This window comes from Scyliorhinus canicula, chromosome 2 (genome assembly GCF_902713615.1).
Source record: "Scyliorhinus canicula chromosome 2, sScyCan1.1, whole genome shotgun sequence".
NCBI lineage: Eukaryota > Metazoa > Chordata > Chondrichthyes > Carcharhiniformes > Scyliorhinidae > Scyliorhinus > Scyliorhinus canicula.
In genome coordinates this window covers 174647195-174664073 of record NC_052147.1, presented here as the reverse complement: position 1 = coordinate 174664073, position 16879 = coordinate 174647195, and the positions used below count along the sequence as shown (strand labels likewise).

Genomic DNA, 16879 nt, shown 5'->3' with positions numbered 1-16879 from the left:
TGTTCCGGTTTCCTCTCACAAGTCCCGAAAGACGTGCTTTTTAGGTGATTGGTCATTCTGAATTCTCCAGCAGTCGACCCGAACAGACGCCGTGGTGTGGCGACTAGGGGTAACTTCATTTCAATGTTAATGTAAGCCTATTTGTGACTCGAATAAAGATTTATCATTATTACTGATTTAATTTTTCAAATATTATTCTGTTTCTGCTCTGGCCCTCTTATATCTTTAATATTGGCTGCTTTTGTATACATATTATATTTATTTCTCAAATGTATCACATGAAGTTACTGCCAGCATAATAGTGGACAAAATTAACATTAACAAATGTATTTGAAGAAAATCAATTTATAAAAATCCTGATAAACCACCAAAATTACTGGGATAATACAGTGTTGTAGTAAAGGCAACTTAATTCCATGTAATAAAACCAGATAATGTTAGAAATACTCAGCAGGTCAGGCATTGGCTGTGGAAGAAAATACGGAGTTAACATTTCAGGTCAATGACCTTTCGTTACCCTGAAGTATATCCCTGAAGCTCTGTTACTCTCTCCGCAGATGCCATCAGACTTGAGTATTTACAGAATTTTGTGTTTTTATTTCATATTTCTGGCTTCTGTGGTATTTTGCTTTTTATTTGGTTTCTATCTCTTTTGGTACAGAAAACCTAAAGATTAGAGTATTAGAACATCCAAATCCACAAAACATTTAGAGATGTGCTTTTGAATGATCAAATATGTTAGTTTCCAAGCACACATTTTTTAAAGAACCTTGTGATAGCTAGTAATTGACTGACTTTGATAAAAGGATCTGTTATGCTGCAGTCAGACACTTGGTCCTCTGATGGTTCAGCAAAGTTATCCAATGAGTAGATCAACCATTCGGAGTGAACAAAGACAGTCCCAGATTTGATACTTAGTCTACCATGAATTGGTTGTTGCAAATTGCAAAAACAGTTCAGTGCTGTAATTGGCATAATTTCCATAATTGGGGAAAGGAAAATTATTTGCAGGTTCAGACAACTAATATCTATCCAGTGCTTCCTGTTTGATGTGCATGGGTATCTACGACAGAAGTTGGTAGGATTAGGTTAGTGGCGATGTCCAACAAGGAGACACGGTGATCAGAAAACAAACATGTTGTTCAAATTGGAAAGAAGAAAAAAAATCCTTTGAATTAATTAACTCAACACGTGACCTTCCCAATATGTTGACTTCTTTTATTTTATAAATTTAGTGTACCCAATTAATTTTTTCCAATTAAGGGGCAATTTAGCATGGCCAATCCACCTAGCCTGCACATCTTTGGGTTGTGGGGGCGAAACCCACGCAGACACGGGGAGAATGTGCAAACTCCTCACAGACAGTGACCCAGGGCCGGGATTCGAACCCAGGTCCTCAGCGCCATAGGCAGCAATGCTAACCACTGTGCCATCATGCTGCCCTTTGTATGTTGACTTCTTGAAGGAATCCACTAGCTTGATAATTTTACATCTCAGTAACTGACATTCAATGGCATTACCAGCATTGAATTCCCACAATCAGTATTCTGGGGGATGTTGATCATAAACTGACAAGCCACAATAATACTGTGGCTTCCAGGGCAGGTCAAAAATAGGAATCCTATGGCGAGTAACTCACCTCCTGACCCCCCCAAAGCCTGTCCACCATCTACAAGGCACAGGTCAGGAGTGTAATGGAATACTCTCCACTTGCCTGGACAAGTGCAGCTCCAACAACCCTCAAGAAGCTCGATACCATCCAGGACAAAGCAGCCACTTGATTGCTCCCCCCTTCCACAAAACTTCTACCACTGATGAATAGTGGCAGCCTTGTGTACCATCTACACGATGCACTGGAGTAACTCACCAAGATTCCTTAGACAACACCTTCTAAACCCACGACTACCACCTAGAAGGACAAGAGCAACAGATACCTGGGAACCTAATCACCTGGAGGTTCCCTTCCAACTAACTCACCACCCTGACTTTGAAATATATTGTCTTCCCCTGGGTCACTGTCCGTGTGGGGATTGTACATTCTCCCCGTGTCTGCGTGGGTTTCACCTTCACAATCTAAAGGTGTGCTGGTTAGGTGGATTGGCCACGCTAAATTTGCCCCATAATTGGATAAAAAATAATTGGGTACTCTAAATTTATAGAACAAAAAAGAGAAAAAGAAATATATCGCCGTTCCTTCACTATTGCTGGGGCAACATCCTGGAACTCCACCCCCCCCCCCCCCCCCCCCCCCCCCCCAACAGCACAGTGAGTGTACCTACACCTCAAGGACAGCAGCGGTTCAAGAAGGCAACTCACCACCACCTGAAGAGCAACTATGGATGGGCAATAAATGCTGGCCTAACCAACGATGCCAAATCCCGTAAATGAATAAAAAAGAAAACAAGAAATAAAAACTTACTTTGTTCACAACAGGACATATTGTGGCATAACATCCATCATAACCATTTTTTAAAATTCATTCATAGGATGTGGGCATCACTGGCTCGTTCAACATTTACTGTCCATCCATAATTGCCCCCGAGAAGGTGGTTGCCTTCTTGAACCGCTGCAGTCCATCTGGTGTAGGTACACCCAGTGCTGTTGCGGAGGGAGTTCCAGGATTTTGACCCAGTGACAGCAAAGGAACAACGATATAGCTTCATGTCAGGATGGTGAGTGGCTTGGATGGGACCCAGGTGGTACTGTTCCCATGCGTCTGTTGTTCTTGTCTTTCTAGATGGTAGCAGTCATGGGTTTGGAAGGTGCTGCCCAATATGCCTTGGTGAGTTCTTGCTATTCTAGATGCTGCACACTGCTGCCACTGTGCATCAGTGGTGGACGAAGTGAATGTTTGTGGACCTGGTTGCAGTCAATCGGACTACTTTGTCCTGGATGGTGTCAAGCTTCTTGAATTTTGTTGTGGAGTTGCACTCATCCAGGAAAGTGGAGAGAATTCCATCACACTCCCATGTAGATGGTGGACAGGCTTTGGGGAGTCAGGAGGCAAGTTACTTTCCGCAGGATTTCTAGCCTCTGGCCTGCTCTTGTAGCCACAGTATTTATATGGCTTGTCCAGTTCAGTTTCTGGTCAATAGTAACCTCTGGGATGCTGACAGTGGGGGTTTCAGCAATGGTAATGCCATTGAATGTCAAGGGGTAATGCTTAGATTCTCTTTTGCTGGAGATGGTCATTGCCTGGCACCTGTGTGGCGCGATTGTTACTTGTCAGTTGTCAGAGCAGGCTTAGATACTGGCACGGTCTTGTTGCATTGGGACATGGACTGCTTCTGCATTTCTAAAAGTATTTGTTAGTACACTCAATTAAAGCAATTAAAGACTTTTGAAGTCTTTATGATCTCAACTGAATAAGTTCAAAAATATTGCACAGAAGCTTGAACAGCCATATTTTTCTTCGTCATTACTTTAACATGAATGCAACTTTCTGTACAGAAGGAAAAGTTAATCTCACCCCTATCTGTTTTTGGTGTTTCATCCCATCTGTTTTTGCGCACACTGGAAGTTGCGCCTCCATGACCTGGTGTAGCATGCCCTGGCGTATCTCGTCCTGGTGTAGCAGCCCCTGCTGGTGTGTGACTAGGAGTGGGCTCCCACATTCTTGAGCTGGGGGTTGCACCAGGAGTCTCACTGCCTTTTGAACGACCAGGTGTTTCATCCCAGCGGCTCTGAGAAGGAGTGTTTCCAGGTGTGTGACCAGGGGTATGCCCTGGTGTGTGCCCAGGTGTATGTCCAGGTGTGTGCCCTGGAGTATGCCCTGGAGTCTACAAAAGAAAATTCACAAATAATTTAGATCAAATTCATCAATGTAGACCGTATTAACTATTGCCAAATAAACTTTCACTGGATAATGTGCAACAACAGACTATAAAATAGGAACTTCATAAATTGCTCACATTTCAGTGTCAGCACTTGAATCTGCAGCTAAGTGCAGCATCCAAAGGTTGATTAGCAATGAATGTTATTGTTAAATTATCAATTGACCATAGCCTTAATTTACACAGGGCTTTACACTGATATTTTCCAAGGTACCAAGTAATCTGGAAGGTTGCTGGGTGATGAAAAAATGAAACTGTAAGTCACTCTCCTGGTTGGTTAACCAAGGAGGAACAGAGCTGTATCGATCCTGATCTCCTGATAAGAGCAGTGTAGTTCCTGTAGGTAAAAATGAGCAACTAGCATAAAAAACTGCTGGAAGTGAGGGTAATGACGCCTTATTAATTCTCTAGTAGTTTGCTGAGTGGCTGGCTCAAAGAGTGACTTGACTTGGTTTGACAAATGAACACTAAAAGGAAACCAGCAAAGTCTTGTTGACATTTTTTAATTAATGCTTTCAATTAAGTAAGTATTTTAACGTTTTGCGTAAAATTATCCAATTATCTGAGAAGATAGTCCACCAAGTTCAGCCTCAAACTGGTGAACTTTAACAAGAGATAGAAATTAATCTATCCACAGTAAAGGAAAGAGTAGCATTAAAAAGGCGTAAGTAGATGGAGTGACAACATTTCCGCTCAAAGTAATGCGAGCTGTGCCTACGAACCCCCACTCTCGACACAATCCGGTCTAGATTTTATGAACCCCAATATTCAAATACCCACCAGCATACTCTGCCATTGTATCGCATGGAAGAAACCTCGCACACATGAATGGGGTGTATGAACACTTGTGGATCACTTACTTAAGAAAAGAACTGTAAGGAGGGAGAGGGGGGAACTAAAACAGAAGGCACTGGAAATACTCAGCCAGCAAATACGGCAGCATCGATGGAAAGAAAAACAGAGTTAATATGTTTCAGGCCAGAATTTTGATGAAAGGTGATCAAACCGAGATGTTAACTTTGTCGCTCGCTCTCTTTCTGTCCATAGATGCTGCAGAATATTTTCGTCATTTTCTGCTTTATTTCCAATTTTCAGCACCTGCAGTATTTTGCTCCTGTGTTAGTGGAAAAATAGTTGGCCTTCCCTCTCACCTCTGCTTGGTCCCAGCTAGATACTTTCTTCGGTGTGGAACTAGGAGTTTGATCTGCCGTCTGATCCCATCGACGCTTGCGTTTGGCAGGCTGCTGAGCCGATCCATTGACTGCCTTAAGATCTCCAGCTTTAGCTTTCTCAGCTAGCTGTTGCCTTATTTCCCTCTGAAATAAACAAATACCCAGATCAACCAAACTTTAATCTAAAAGCAGGCTGCTACCATTTTACATGAAATGGATTTGAGATGTTGTTACCTCTTCCTTTGTTAAATGCTGTTCTCGCATAACATCCATGTAGGTTCTGGCATGGACTTTAGGGTCTGGTGTCTTTCCACCTGAGGGACAAAAATAGTGAGAATAGACCAGAAAACAATTAGTGCAAATATAAGAGAAAAGTCAACTTTTTTAATATAGTCATGATATTTTTGCATTAACAGTCTACATTTATTTTGGTTCAACTTTTAAGTTTAAAATTGCTGACTTCTCAATTTTTATATTTGTTCAAATCACAGCAACTTACAGAGAAGCAACCTGATGGTCAATTTAACCTGCTTGAATACAAACAGTAATAATTACAACAATCTAAAAATAAATGCCTAAGTGCAGTTATAAGCAAATCATACGCAAGACATGAAAACACATTTAAGTGTCCATTATTGTTGGTTTTCCTTCGGTGATGTTCCGGAATACGTACACTGGCGGGCCTGTGTGTCCATCAGCAGTTCTGACTTCAAGCAGCAGAACAGAAGCCTAGAAAATTATCTCTTTACCATTAGTAACACTTTGGAAAGGGTTTTAAAATTCAAAACATCACACCTTGTGTTAGTTTTTAAAATCTCACTCAATATGTGTACTAACAAACTTCTTAGGAGAAAACAAATTTTACCTGTTTAATATTAACCATAATAAAAAAGTAATTGTAAATGCAACTATTTAAGCATAAAAATTTACTTCAACAGGATACTTTTATTTGGGATTATGCTGTTTGGGTTTGTCTAAAACATGCTACACTGGCAGTGTCATACTGCCATTTTCATTGGACTTCCTTTTGGTTTACTTTTTCAGCATAACCTACACACGATCTGTTGCACTGCACCCTTAAGAATGCAGACAGGACTGTCATAGCAGTACTGCTGTAGGAAAGAAATTAAGGACAGTTAGTATGGGCCCGTGGAATTCCGGCAAACATATTTAGAGCAATTACAGATACAAAAATGTCAGTTTCTATCCCTGATAAAACATACATACTGTAGGTCTGATACCCCTTTCAATTAAGCCTGCATGACTAGTTAAACTGAAAATGTACTACATAGAGCAAAACTTCCTCTCACTGTTAAAATGTAAACAGAATCACCTGAAAAAAATAAAACTTCCATCTGGCCCACTATGCCTCCCAGCAGCAACCACATGTCTAGCATCTAACTGACTACCATTAAAATTGTTTCTAAAAGGCCATTCCAAATTAATTCAGAGGATGGCAAGCTCCAATCTAGATGTGTGATACGGACAAGAGCTTAAGGAAAACTGTTTTTAATCACAGAACTGGAACAGCCAGATTCTTCCTTTTCCAAACCACATTTCTTATGGAAACACAGGACTCTTGGAAAAGTACAATTCCACTGCCATAGCCTGTTGCATTATACTCTGGTGGCCATTCATTATGCGTATGTCTGCATAGTGGATGCTGGCATGTTCTTGATCTGGAGGAAGGACAGGTAGGAGGTGGCACTAAAGCCAATCCTGTGATCATCCAATATTCACTCATGTGGCCTTATCAGTGAGGTCATTGAATAGCACTGAAGAGCAGGAGTCATGCTCAAGTTCTCCCTATTCCAGCAGCACTAAGGTCAATGTCAATTTTCCAACTCTGGCCCCAGCTAACTCGGCAAAGATTGGAAATTTATCTCCTGATGTATATGTCTTATTTTGTGACGGTGCTACATCATTGGGGAAACTCAAGTGTAATTTTCATCAAGCGAGTATTACTCGGAAGCAATGGATTGAAATACTTCAAAAAGCCCTACAACAATCCATCCTGATCCACATTTTCTAGAGAAAACAGCACTACTTAAAGTAAACAAAAGCCAAATCAGTTTAGTTAACTTAAAGGAGAAATTAAAATTGAATAATTTGTCCAAGAGACACATTTTGCAGTTTTCAATTTAACAGTTTGTATTAAATTGAGAAACTTCAACTTAATTAATTTAAAATTGCTTTTTGACCGATTAAGTTTTCAAACACACTTGCACGCAATTAATTATTTTATGTATGGATTACACAGCTTACTAGCCGTAACTTGTGCTGCATGATTCGTTATGTGCAAAATAACTTTCTTTGACAGCAATGAACATAAATCAGTGCAGAACAGTTTCAAATTTGAGGGTTTTTTTAAGTAGTTGGATTTGAGACAACTGTTCAGAATGATTGGCTGAATCATAGCTCACAAATAATTAAACTGAAAAACTGATAAGATGCTGCAAGATTATGTCCATTTAAATGGAATACAAGAACCCATCTGAAATTGGTCCCATCTGTACTAGCAGACCAAATGAACAGGGCAGGGTAAAAGCAAAGTAATACTTCCCACTTGCAAAGTATTCTGTGGGAGATGGTTTATTTGGTAGTCCTGCAAACCTCTGTATATATTTGGAAAGGCCTTTTGTTTTACAGTTAATCTTTCAGGTAATTATTTTTGTAGATGTACCAAAGCCTTCCGCACAAGACCGGGCTGAAAGTACTGTTCTTGTATGGTTTGCAAATGCTATATTCTTCCAAAAAATACATAACTATCACAATTCCCCATGAGCAACCTTTCATTCCATAAAAGAACAAAAATTCAGCCAACAAGTCTCGTTGAAAACAAAAGAATGTCTCACTAATTTACTATGGAAGGCAATGGGCATACACTCCTGAACGTATTTAAATACTGACTTTTCAATTATACTGTTACAACAGTCTGATGTGTAGACAACAAAACACAGATAAAAGTAACCCTTCACATGTTGCATACCCACATACAGTTGTGCATACTGATATGCAAAATTGAAGTGCCTTTAATAATTTAATCTAATTTTAACAAGTTCTCAAAACAAGATGCTTTAAATAGTTCAAACTGTGAAATAAGCACAGTAAAGAAAGTTCAAGGGCTGAACTGTTATACACCCTCATCAAAAAGCGGCACAATCTGAAAAAATTACCATCTGCAAACGGGTCATGGCGCTCAGGAGAAATAATCATCTGTCTCCTACGTGCTTTATACTCATCTTCCCGTTCCGCAATTCGCTGCGGTCGATGTTCAGCAAATGGATCATACTGCAAGTAAAAAGTACGAAAAGTTGTAAATAATAAAATTAAGCATTAAATTTACAAAATTCAGGGGGGCGGCATGTGGCGCCGTGGTTAGCTGGGACTATGGCGCTGAGGACCCGGGCTCGAACCCAGCCCTGGGTCACTGTCCGTGTGGAGTTTGCACATTTTCCCCATGTCTGCGTGGGTTTCACCCCCACAACCCAAAAATGTGCAGGTTAGGTGTTTTGGCCATGTTAAATTGCCCCTTATTTGGGAAAAAAAATAATTGGGTACTCTAAATTTATTTTTAAAAACTTACAAAATTCTAAATTTTATCCAATACGTTGGTCAAATTGCCAAGATAAAAGCAAATTACTGCAGATGCTGGAATCTGAAACAAAAACAGAAAATACTGGACAATCTCAGTGTGTCTGACAGCATCTATGGAGAGAAGAGTGCTAATGTATCGAGTCTGGATGACTCTGTCAATAGACTGAGATTGCCCAGTATTTTCTGTGTTTGTGCCATTTCTCAGAGCCTATTTACAGAAAAATACATCAAATTTAGGACTGAAATATTCTGCTGATGAAGAAACCAAGCACAAATGATCCCAACAGTTTTTGTAAGGAAGCATATATTTGTAAATTATTTGAGCAATCTTGCCTGAATGCAAAAAACATGAGAATAAACTTTTATTTCTTTATGAGCATCATTGATAAAGAATAATATCTACTCACCATTCCATTTGCAGGTTTATGATAAACAGGTTTATACATCTGCCATGCCACACAGAATTTAAATAATGAGAAGCATGTCTACCAAATAAGGAAGTCTATGGTTCTCACCCCAGCGCTTAAAACAAATCAATAAACACAGAAAATTGATAAGAACATAATTGTACCTGCTCATTTGACTGTGGTATATCATTCAGTAATGCCACTGGTGCATGATATCCAGGCTTCTTCTGACCAAGCAAACTTGGAGACGAATAGTCATCATCATCCTATGAAGGCAAGTATGTAATGCAGTAAAATAAAACGCTGCTCTTCTAATTAATTAATTTTTATTTTATTTCAGCTTTTTAACAAATATATTCTTAGCTTTGTATTCTCCTATTTCTTCCTTAGAAACAGAATATTTTACACAATTAGGTGCAAGGAACAGTCGATTACCATCTCTCCACAAAGAAAAATATAATTGGAGAGGTTTTGCTAATATTCAGGATTCAGCCATGTGATCCAAATACTTACAAAGTATGTTGCAAAAGATCTTAGGAAATTTAAATACTGCCAAAAAAAAGTTATAAAAGGCTGTTCGAAAGAGAATAATAAAGTGGGCCTTATTTTGGATTGTTCGAGAGAACAGCTATGATAACTATTTAAAATTTGAGTTAAAACATGAGCTGAATAACATTACTATTCTTCATCGTTTCTTAATGTCAGATCTGAATACACCCACCTAGACATCTGATCGCGATCTATCATTCAGCAAAACAGACAAATCAAGGTGCCCAAATACTGGTTACCACTGTTGTCTACGGCGCCGAGGACCCGAGTTCGATCCCGGCCCTGGGTCACTGTCCGTGTGGAGTTTGCACATTCTCCCCGTGTCTGCATGGGTTTCACCCCACGACCCAAAGATGTGCAGGTCAGGTGGATTAACCCTTAATTGGAAAAAAATAATTGGGTACTCTAAATTTATTTTTAAATAAAAGGCGCCCAAATACCTTTTGTCAAATTCCATTAAATATTAACCCATATTGTGTGTCCTAATTTGCAGCTGGCAAAGGAGCTGGGAGGGATTGTGGAAAGGATGGGCGTTTAAGAATCTGTGGTTTGGGGGGGGGGGGTTTGAGATAAGATGCGGTTGGTGATTCAGGATTACATGGCGTTGAACCAAAATGTGGAGGTGTCCACGGCCACATTCTGCGAGGCATTGAAGGCAGTGGTATGGGGGGTAAGATTACCTCGTTCACGGCGCATGAAGATAGAAAAGGAGAGAGAAGTATGAATAATTATTGGGCAAGACGGACAGGGCATATTTGAGGGCTCCCACCGCGAATGGATTGGCGAAAAGGAAAAAGCTACAGGGATAGTTCGATAGGTTGACAACGGGGAGGGCGGTGAGACAGCTGTGGAGGGCGAGGGGGAGCAGTACGAGAATGGAGAGAAGGCAAATCGCATGTTGGCACATCAGTTACAGAGGCAGGATGCTTCTGGGGAAATTGAGAGTACAGACAGGGATGGGGTCGGAGCCGGGGAAGATAAATGAGGCGTTTAGGAAATATTCCGAGGAACTGTAAAGGGCGGGCCCGGGGAGGCAAAGAGGGAGATATGAGGTTCGTAGACGGTTGGAATTCCCGTGACTGCATGAAGAGCACTAGAGGAGCTTTTAGGGCAGAGGGAGGTAATGGAAAGCATAAGGGGGTTGAAGTCGGGGAAGGCCTCGGGCCAAATGATTACCCGGCAGAATTTTATAAGGAGTTTGGTGCAGAATTGGCACCACATCTACTGATGGCATTTAGCGAGGCGCTGGAGAAGGGGGAGCTGCCGGAGACAATGACACACACGACGATTACGCTTATACCAAAGAAGGGGAAAGGACTCATTAGAATGTGGGTCATACAGGCCCATATCACTTTTAAATACAGACATAAAAGTACTGGCCAAGCTAGTGGTGGGGAGACTGGAAGGATGCGTCCTGGGATAGTTGCAGAGGATCAATCGGGCTTCTTAAAGGGCAGGCAACCCTCGAGTAATATAAGGCGATTGTTGAACATGATTGTGATGCGGTCGAGAGGACGGTACCGGAGGTGGTGGTGTCCATGGACGCGGAGAAGGTATTCGATCGGGTGGAATGGCGGTATCTGTTCGAGGTCCTGGGAAGGTTCGGGTTTGGGCCGAAGTTTGTGGCATGGGTGCGCCTGTTGTACATGGTCCCAGTGGGAGCGTACGGCCCAATGAGATGAATTCGCAAAGTTTTGTGTTGCACAGGGCAACGAGGCAGGGGTGTCGCCGCTACGGTTCGCACTAGCGATAGAGCCCTTGGCGATAGCCCTTAGGGGAATCAGTAGAGTGGCAGGGGATTAGGATGTTAAGCAGGGAGCACCGAGTGGCGAATGCACAGGAGAGCATGGGGAGGATTATGGGCCTATTAGAGAGATTTGGACCTTCTCAGGTTATAAGTTGAACATGGGGAACAGTGAGGTGTTCCCGTTGAACGAGTGGGTCGGGGAGCCAATTTAGGGGGGCTACCATTCAAAGTGGCCTGGGATAGCTTTTGGTATGTGAGGATCCAAGTGACGGGAGAGTGGGCGACGCTACACAAGTGGAACCTAACATAGAACATATTTGGTGGAGGAGATAAGGGAGGACTTTAAGAGGTGGGATACGCTGCATCTGACACTGGCAGGGAGCGTTCAAGTGATGAAAACGAATGCCCTGCTAATGCTCTTATTTATATTCCAGATGCTTCCAATTTTTGTTCCAAAGGCCTTTTTTCAGTAGTTGGATACTTTTTTCAGAGTTTGTATGGACGCGGAAGGTGCCATTGGTAAAGAGGGCCCTGCTGCAGAGGCAGAAGGGGGGGATTTGCGTTACCTAACCTGCTGCATTATCATTGGGCGGTGAATGTGGAGGTGAGGCGGTGGTGGGAAGGAGGGGGTAGAGTGGGTTAGGATGGAGGAAGAGTGCTGTAAGGGGTCCAGCCTGAGAGAGGAAAAACCTGTAGACTGTAAAACTGCTCCCTGGACAGATGCAGCGTATTGTAACTGTTTGAATAAGTTTTTTAAATGGTGTGTCCCAATTCAGATTTGACAGTAAACCAAAGAACGAAAAAAATTACTCCAAGTGATCCATCAGACCACCACACCTTTAGAAGAGAAAATCTTGAGAAAAGTTAAGATCGCAGGATATCACTTAAGATGGCACACCTCACATTGCCCGTTTCTAATTTTCACAAATAGCACTTCAACAATTTAAAATGTGGTCTTGAAACAAATTGTGATTGAATAATAATGTTTATGTAATAGGCTGCAACTTCATGGAGACATTTTAAGCAAAATTATTTACCTCTTCTTGCTCATTTGCAGGAATTGATGTCATATATCCTGCAAATCTGCTGTCACTTCCGCCATAGATCTCCTGATCATAGTAACCAGTTGAATCAAGACCAACTCCATCAGCATCACCTTCTGCAACAAGAGCTGCTTTCTTGTTCTGGATTTCTCTGATCTGTGCCTCAATATCTTTGGAAAGGGAAAAAAAGTAAAAGTAGTTACAACATGAGCGAATCAATTATTTGGTCCGTTGATACTTTTCTACTTGTCCACAGAAATTTTCCTTTGAGCTTTGAATCAATTTTGGGTCCCGTCCCCACGCATTTCAGATGCGTGTCTGATGGTCTAATTTTACAATTAACAGGATGTCTCCAAGTTGCCACCTAATTAGTAATGATGGATGGGTTCCAACGGTAAGAGCACATTGATTGCAGCTCTTTACAATGCAGGCTGGCATGACTGAATTAATAGAGTGACAGGGAGGCATTGCAGCTGCCATTAGCAACATGCATATCAACATCAGAGACATCCGTTTATGCTATTTAAAAGCTCAATGGTATGGCTGTAATATGGAAGACAGCATCCTTTCCAATTGCTGTCACTGAGGCTCCAACCTCCTACCAAAATGTCCTCCTCTCTGCTTGCAAAATCTGCAAGTTCAAAGTATAGAGCTCAACTGTCTTTTAAGATCATTAATTGACAACCTGCCACTGTTGGAGGAGCCCACCTCTGGAAAAGGTGCTCGCAAGTGGGGTAAGATGACGTGGAGTTGATCAAATGTGTGGCAACTCCAAAGCTGCCTCCACAGGGCTGAGAGTTTCAACCTACTGTCTCCACACAAACTATCCATGAAAATAATTACAACCTTCAAGTGTAAAACACTTGTCAAGTGAGTTTCAACAGTTACAGTCAATCAAACTTACCATATAAGGGTGGTAGGAATTTTAGCATAGTGTTTTTTTTTAATTCATTGGATATGGGTGTCGATTGATCACCCATCCCTAACTGCCCTTCAACTGAGTGGCTTGCTGGAGGACTTTAAGGGTTGACCTCATTGCTGAGGGTTTGGAGTCATATGTAGGCTGGACCAGGTAAGGACGGCTATTTCCTGCCCTAAAGGGCATTAGTGAACCAGATGGGTTTTTATGACAATCGACAATGGTTATCATTAGATTTTTAATTCCAGATTTTCACTGAATTCAAATTTGAACCCAGATCCCCACAGCATTACCTGAGTCTCTAGATTACTTCCAATGACAATACCACTAAGCCATTGCCTGCTCCACACACTGACTAGACTAAACAATCCAGGGACTTGGATAAATGATCCACATATGTGAGCTTAAATCCCACAATGACATGGGGAACTTGAATTGTCAAATGAATAAATATACAATATTTTTTTTAAATTTAGAGTGCCCAATTCATCTTTTCCAATTAAGGGGGCAATTTAGCGTGGCCAATCCACCTACCCTGCACATCTATGGGATGTGGGGGCAAAACCCACGCAAACACGAGGAGAATGTGCAAACTCCACATGAACGTGACCTAGAGCCGGGATCGAACCTGGGACCTCGGTGCTGTGAGGCAGCAGTGATAAATATACAATAAAAAGCATCAGTGGATGAAATTTGCAGACATTTGTTAAAAACCCATCTAGTTCACTCCTTTAGAGAAGATAATCTACTCTCCTGAAGTAGGCATTGAATTAAGCAGCGGACATGCCAAACAGGGATGAGAATAGCCAAAGGCAAAAAGATTTGAAAGTTAGTTGAAGACAAAATGTCTGAAACTTGTGACAAGGAATTATATAACTACCACACTTTTTAATGATCTGCAGTGAAACGCAAATACGTCTGGGCCATTTCAAATGGGCATAATTATTAGATTTTAAACAAGTAGAAATATTAGTTTCCCCTTGTTGACTCTCTGTGACAGTCAGACTCTGGACTTTTACATTTGTATAATTTAATGCAGTTTATACATGTAATCCAGATTGAAGTCCATACTAACATCAGAACATGACCTTGCTGGGTTATGTCCATATGAAGCGAAACAAAAGACTACAGTAATGTTTCATTGACTATTTTTCAACGTGACCCCATTTTTACTCAACACCACCTTCTCAAGGGAAAATAGGGATAGGCAACAAATAATGGCCTAGCCGGTAAAACCAACATCCTATGAACGAATATAAAAACTTCTGAAAATTACCGTAAGCTCAGATGTCAGCAAAAACAATTCAGTAGTGTAACATTCAGCATATAAAGTTTGCATATTAAAAATCAAAATATAATACATCATGAATATGAATATCATTTATTTTATGTACTTTGTAAAACCATTATTTCATTGTTATAGGTTTCAGCAAAGCTCGTCATATTCCTGGTGACAGAAGACTCAACGAAGCCCCTCTCCCCCTACCCAGCCCCATACACATATTGTAATCAGCACCTCTTTCCCCCATCAGACACACGCAAACACACCTCTCTTTCCAATAGCTTTCGCCGACATCAGCGCCTCTTTCCAAACCCCTCCCTCAACTAACTCAGCAACCACTCAACACTCCCATGCACACGGCAGCCCCATGACAACCCGCCTCCCCAACCCCCACTTGCTCAGCAATCTCTCTTCCTCACTCCTCTCCTCCCCATAGTCAGCAAGCAGCCCTTCTTCCCAACTCTGTCACCCATTCCCCTCCACTCATTCTACAGTCCGTCTTCACCAACGCTCCCTTTCTGGCCTTTCTATAGGTTTACAGCATCACCCAGCTACAGTGACTGAAAACCAGCTGCAATTTACGACAACAGGTAGAGTCTTGGGGTCTGCTGCTCCTTCCCCCTCAGCACACCTGCCGCAGCCTGCAGCTCCACCAAGCAGCCAGCAGCAGAGAACATCCTCCCAGTGATATGAGTGTTGGTAGTTACATCCAGACAGGCATGAGGCTGAATGGCAACAGTTCGGGTTCAGGTCCGTTAATAAGCTACAACGGGGTTCTTCACTCTGGAGTTCATGGATTATATCAAGACAGCCCAGAATTCAGAGATCGGTTGAAAGCACAAGATCCAGGTCAAGCTCACCAACAACTACCAAAGACGGAAATTGGAAAATTATTTCCACGACAGAATTCCATTCTTGAAAAGTTGGAAATCCACCAACTAGTAGACATTTCTCATGCCCGGAACAAAGGTATTCGCCAAAATTCAAAGAATTGTCCCAAAGGCTAGTCAAGCAACAGCCTGACGTAGCCATTCACAGAAACATACCTTTTAAACAATGTTCCAGATTCTTCCATCATCATTCCTGATTAAAGCCTGTCCCACCAGCAGGACAGACCTGCGAGAGACAGTATCATAGTAGTACTGTACACAGTTATTGGACTGGAAGATGTAGAATCCATATGGGTGGAGGCAAGAATAACAAGGAAAAGAACACACAGGTGGGAGTAGTCTATAGGCCCCCAAGCAGATCCTATACTGTAGAACGGAGAATAAATCAGGAGATAATAAAGACATGTAAAAAGGCAATTTTTTAATCATGGGTGACTTTAAGCTTCATGCAAATTGGGAAATCAGATTGGCAGAGGTAACCATGAGGAAGAATCCATAGATTTATCCAGGACAGTTTTGTAGAACAATATGCTGTGGGATCCAATCAGTGATCAGGCTATTTTGGATCTGGTAACGTACAACAAGGCATGTTTAATAAACAATCTCAGAGTAAAAGATCCCCAAGGAAGCAGTGACCAAAACATGGTAGAATTTAGCATTCAATTTGAGAGTGAGAAACTTGGGTCAAAAACAGCTGTGCTGCACTTAAATAAGGGTAATTTTAAAGGAATGAGGGCAGAGTTGGCTGGAGTGAACTGAGAAAGGAGTTTATCAGGAAAGATTGTCATCAGCAACGGCAGATGTTTCTGAAAATACTTCATGACTCATAGAAAAGGTATATCCCAGTAAGGAAGAAAGATTCTGGAAAGGGGATAAATCAGCTATGGTCACAAGGAATTGAAGGATACTACTGTATTAAATTGAAAGAAAAAAAAACATATCATGTGTCGAAGATTAGTGGTAAGCCAGAGGATTGGGAACGTTTTAAAAACCAACAAAAGATGACCAAAAATAATAAAGAGAGGGAAGACAAACTATGAGGGTAAACTAGCAAGTAAAACAAAAACAGACAGCAAGGGCTTCTATAAAAGTATAAAAAGGGAGGGAGAGGCCAAAGTGAACGTAGGTCCTTAAAGAATGAGACTGCATAAACAACAATGGAAAACCAGGAAATGGCAGAGGAGTTAAACAAATACTTTGTGACAGTCTTCACGGTAGAAAACACTAAAAACATTGCAAATATATTAAATAATCAAGGGGGAAAAGGGACGGAAGGAAATAAATACAATAATAATCAGAAGGGGAAAAGTACTATGGAAACGAATGGGGCTAAAGGCCGATAAATTCCCTGGACCTGATGGATTGCATCCTGCAGACAAGAATGCAGCTAGAGATAGTGGATGCACTGCTAGTAATCTTCCAACAATCGTTCAATTCTGG

General features: G+C 41.4%; 1 protein-coding gene across 5 annotated transcripts in view; it reads right to left on the bottom strand.

Moving 5' to 3' along the window:
• The window catches only part of sf3b1 (splicing factor 3b, subunit 1), a 74069-nt gene that overhangs the window by 45069 nt on the left and 12121 nt on the right, over window positions 1–16879 (bottom strand). Inside the window, exons 2-7 of one of the 5 annotated variants that reach the window (XM_038789084.1) lie at window positions 12343–12518; window positions 9174–9275; window positions 8182–8296; window positions 5240–5319; window positions 4985–5149; window positions 3470–3779 (exon numbers count right to left, since the gene is read on the bottom strand). In XM_038789084.1, the coding sequence (XP_038645012.1) occupies window positions 3470–3779; window positions 4985–5149; window positions 5240–5319; window positions 8182–8296; window positions 9174–9275; window positions 12343–12518 (948 nt within the window). Of the gene's footprint in view, window positions 1–3469; window positions 3780–4984; window positions 5150–5239; window positions 5320–5406; window positions 8053–8181; window positions 8297–9173; window positions 9276–12342; window positions 12519–16879 lie in introns of those variants that run through there. The other 4 variants (XR_005459739.1, XM_038789086.1, XM_038789085.1 and 1 more) reach the window with 4 other exon arrangements.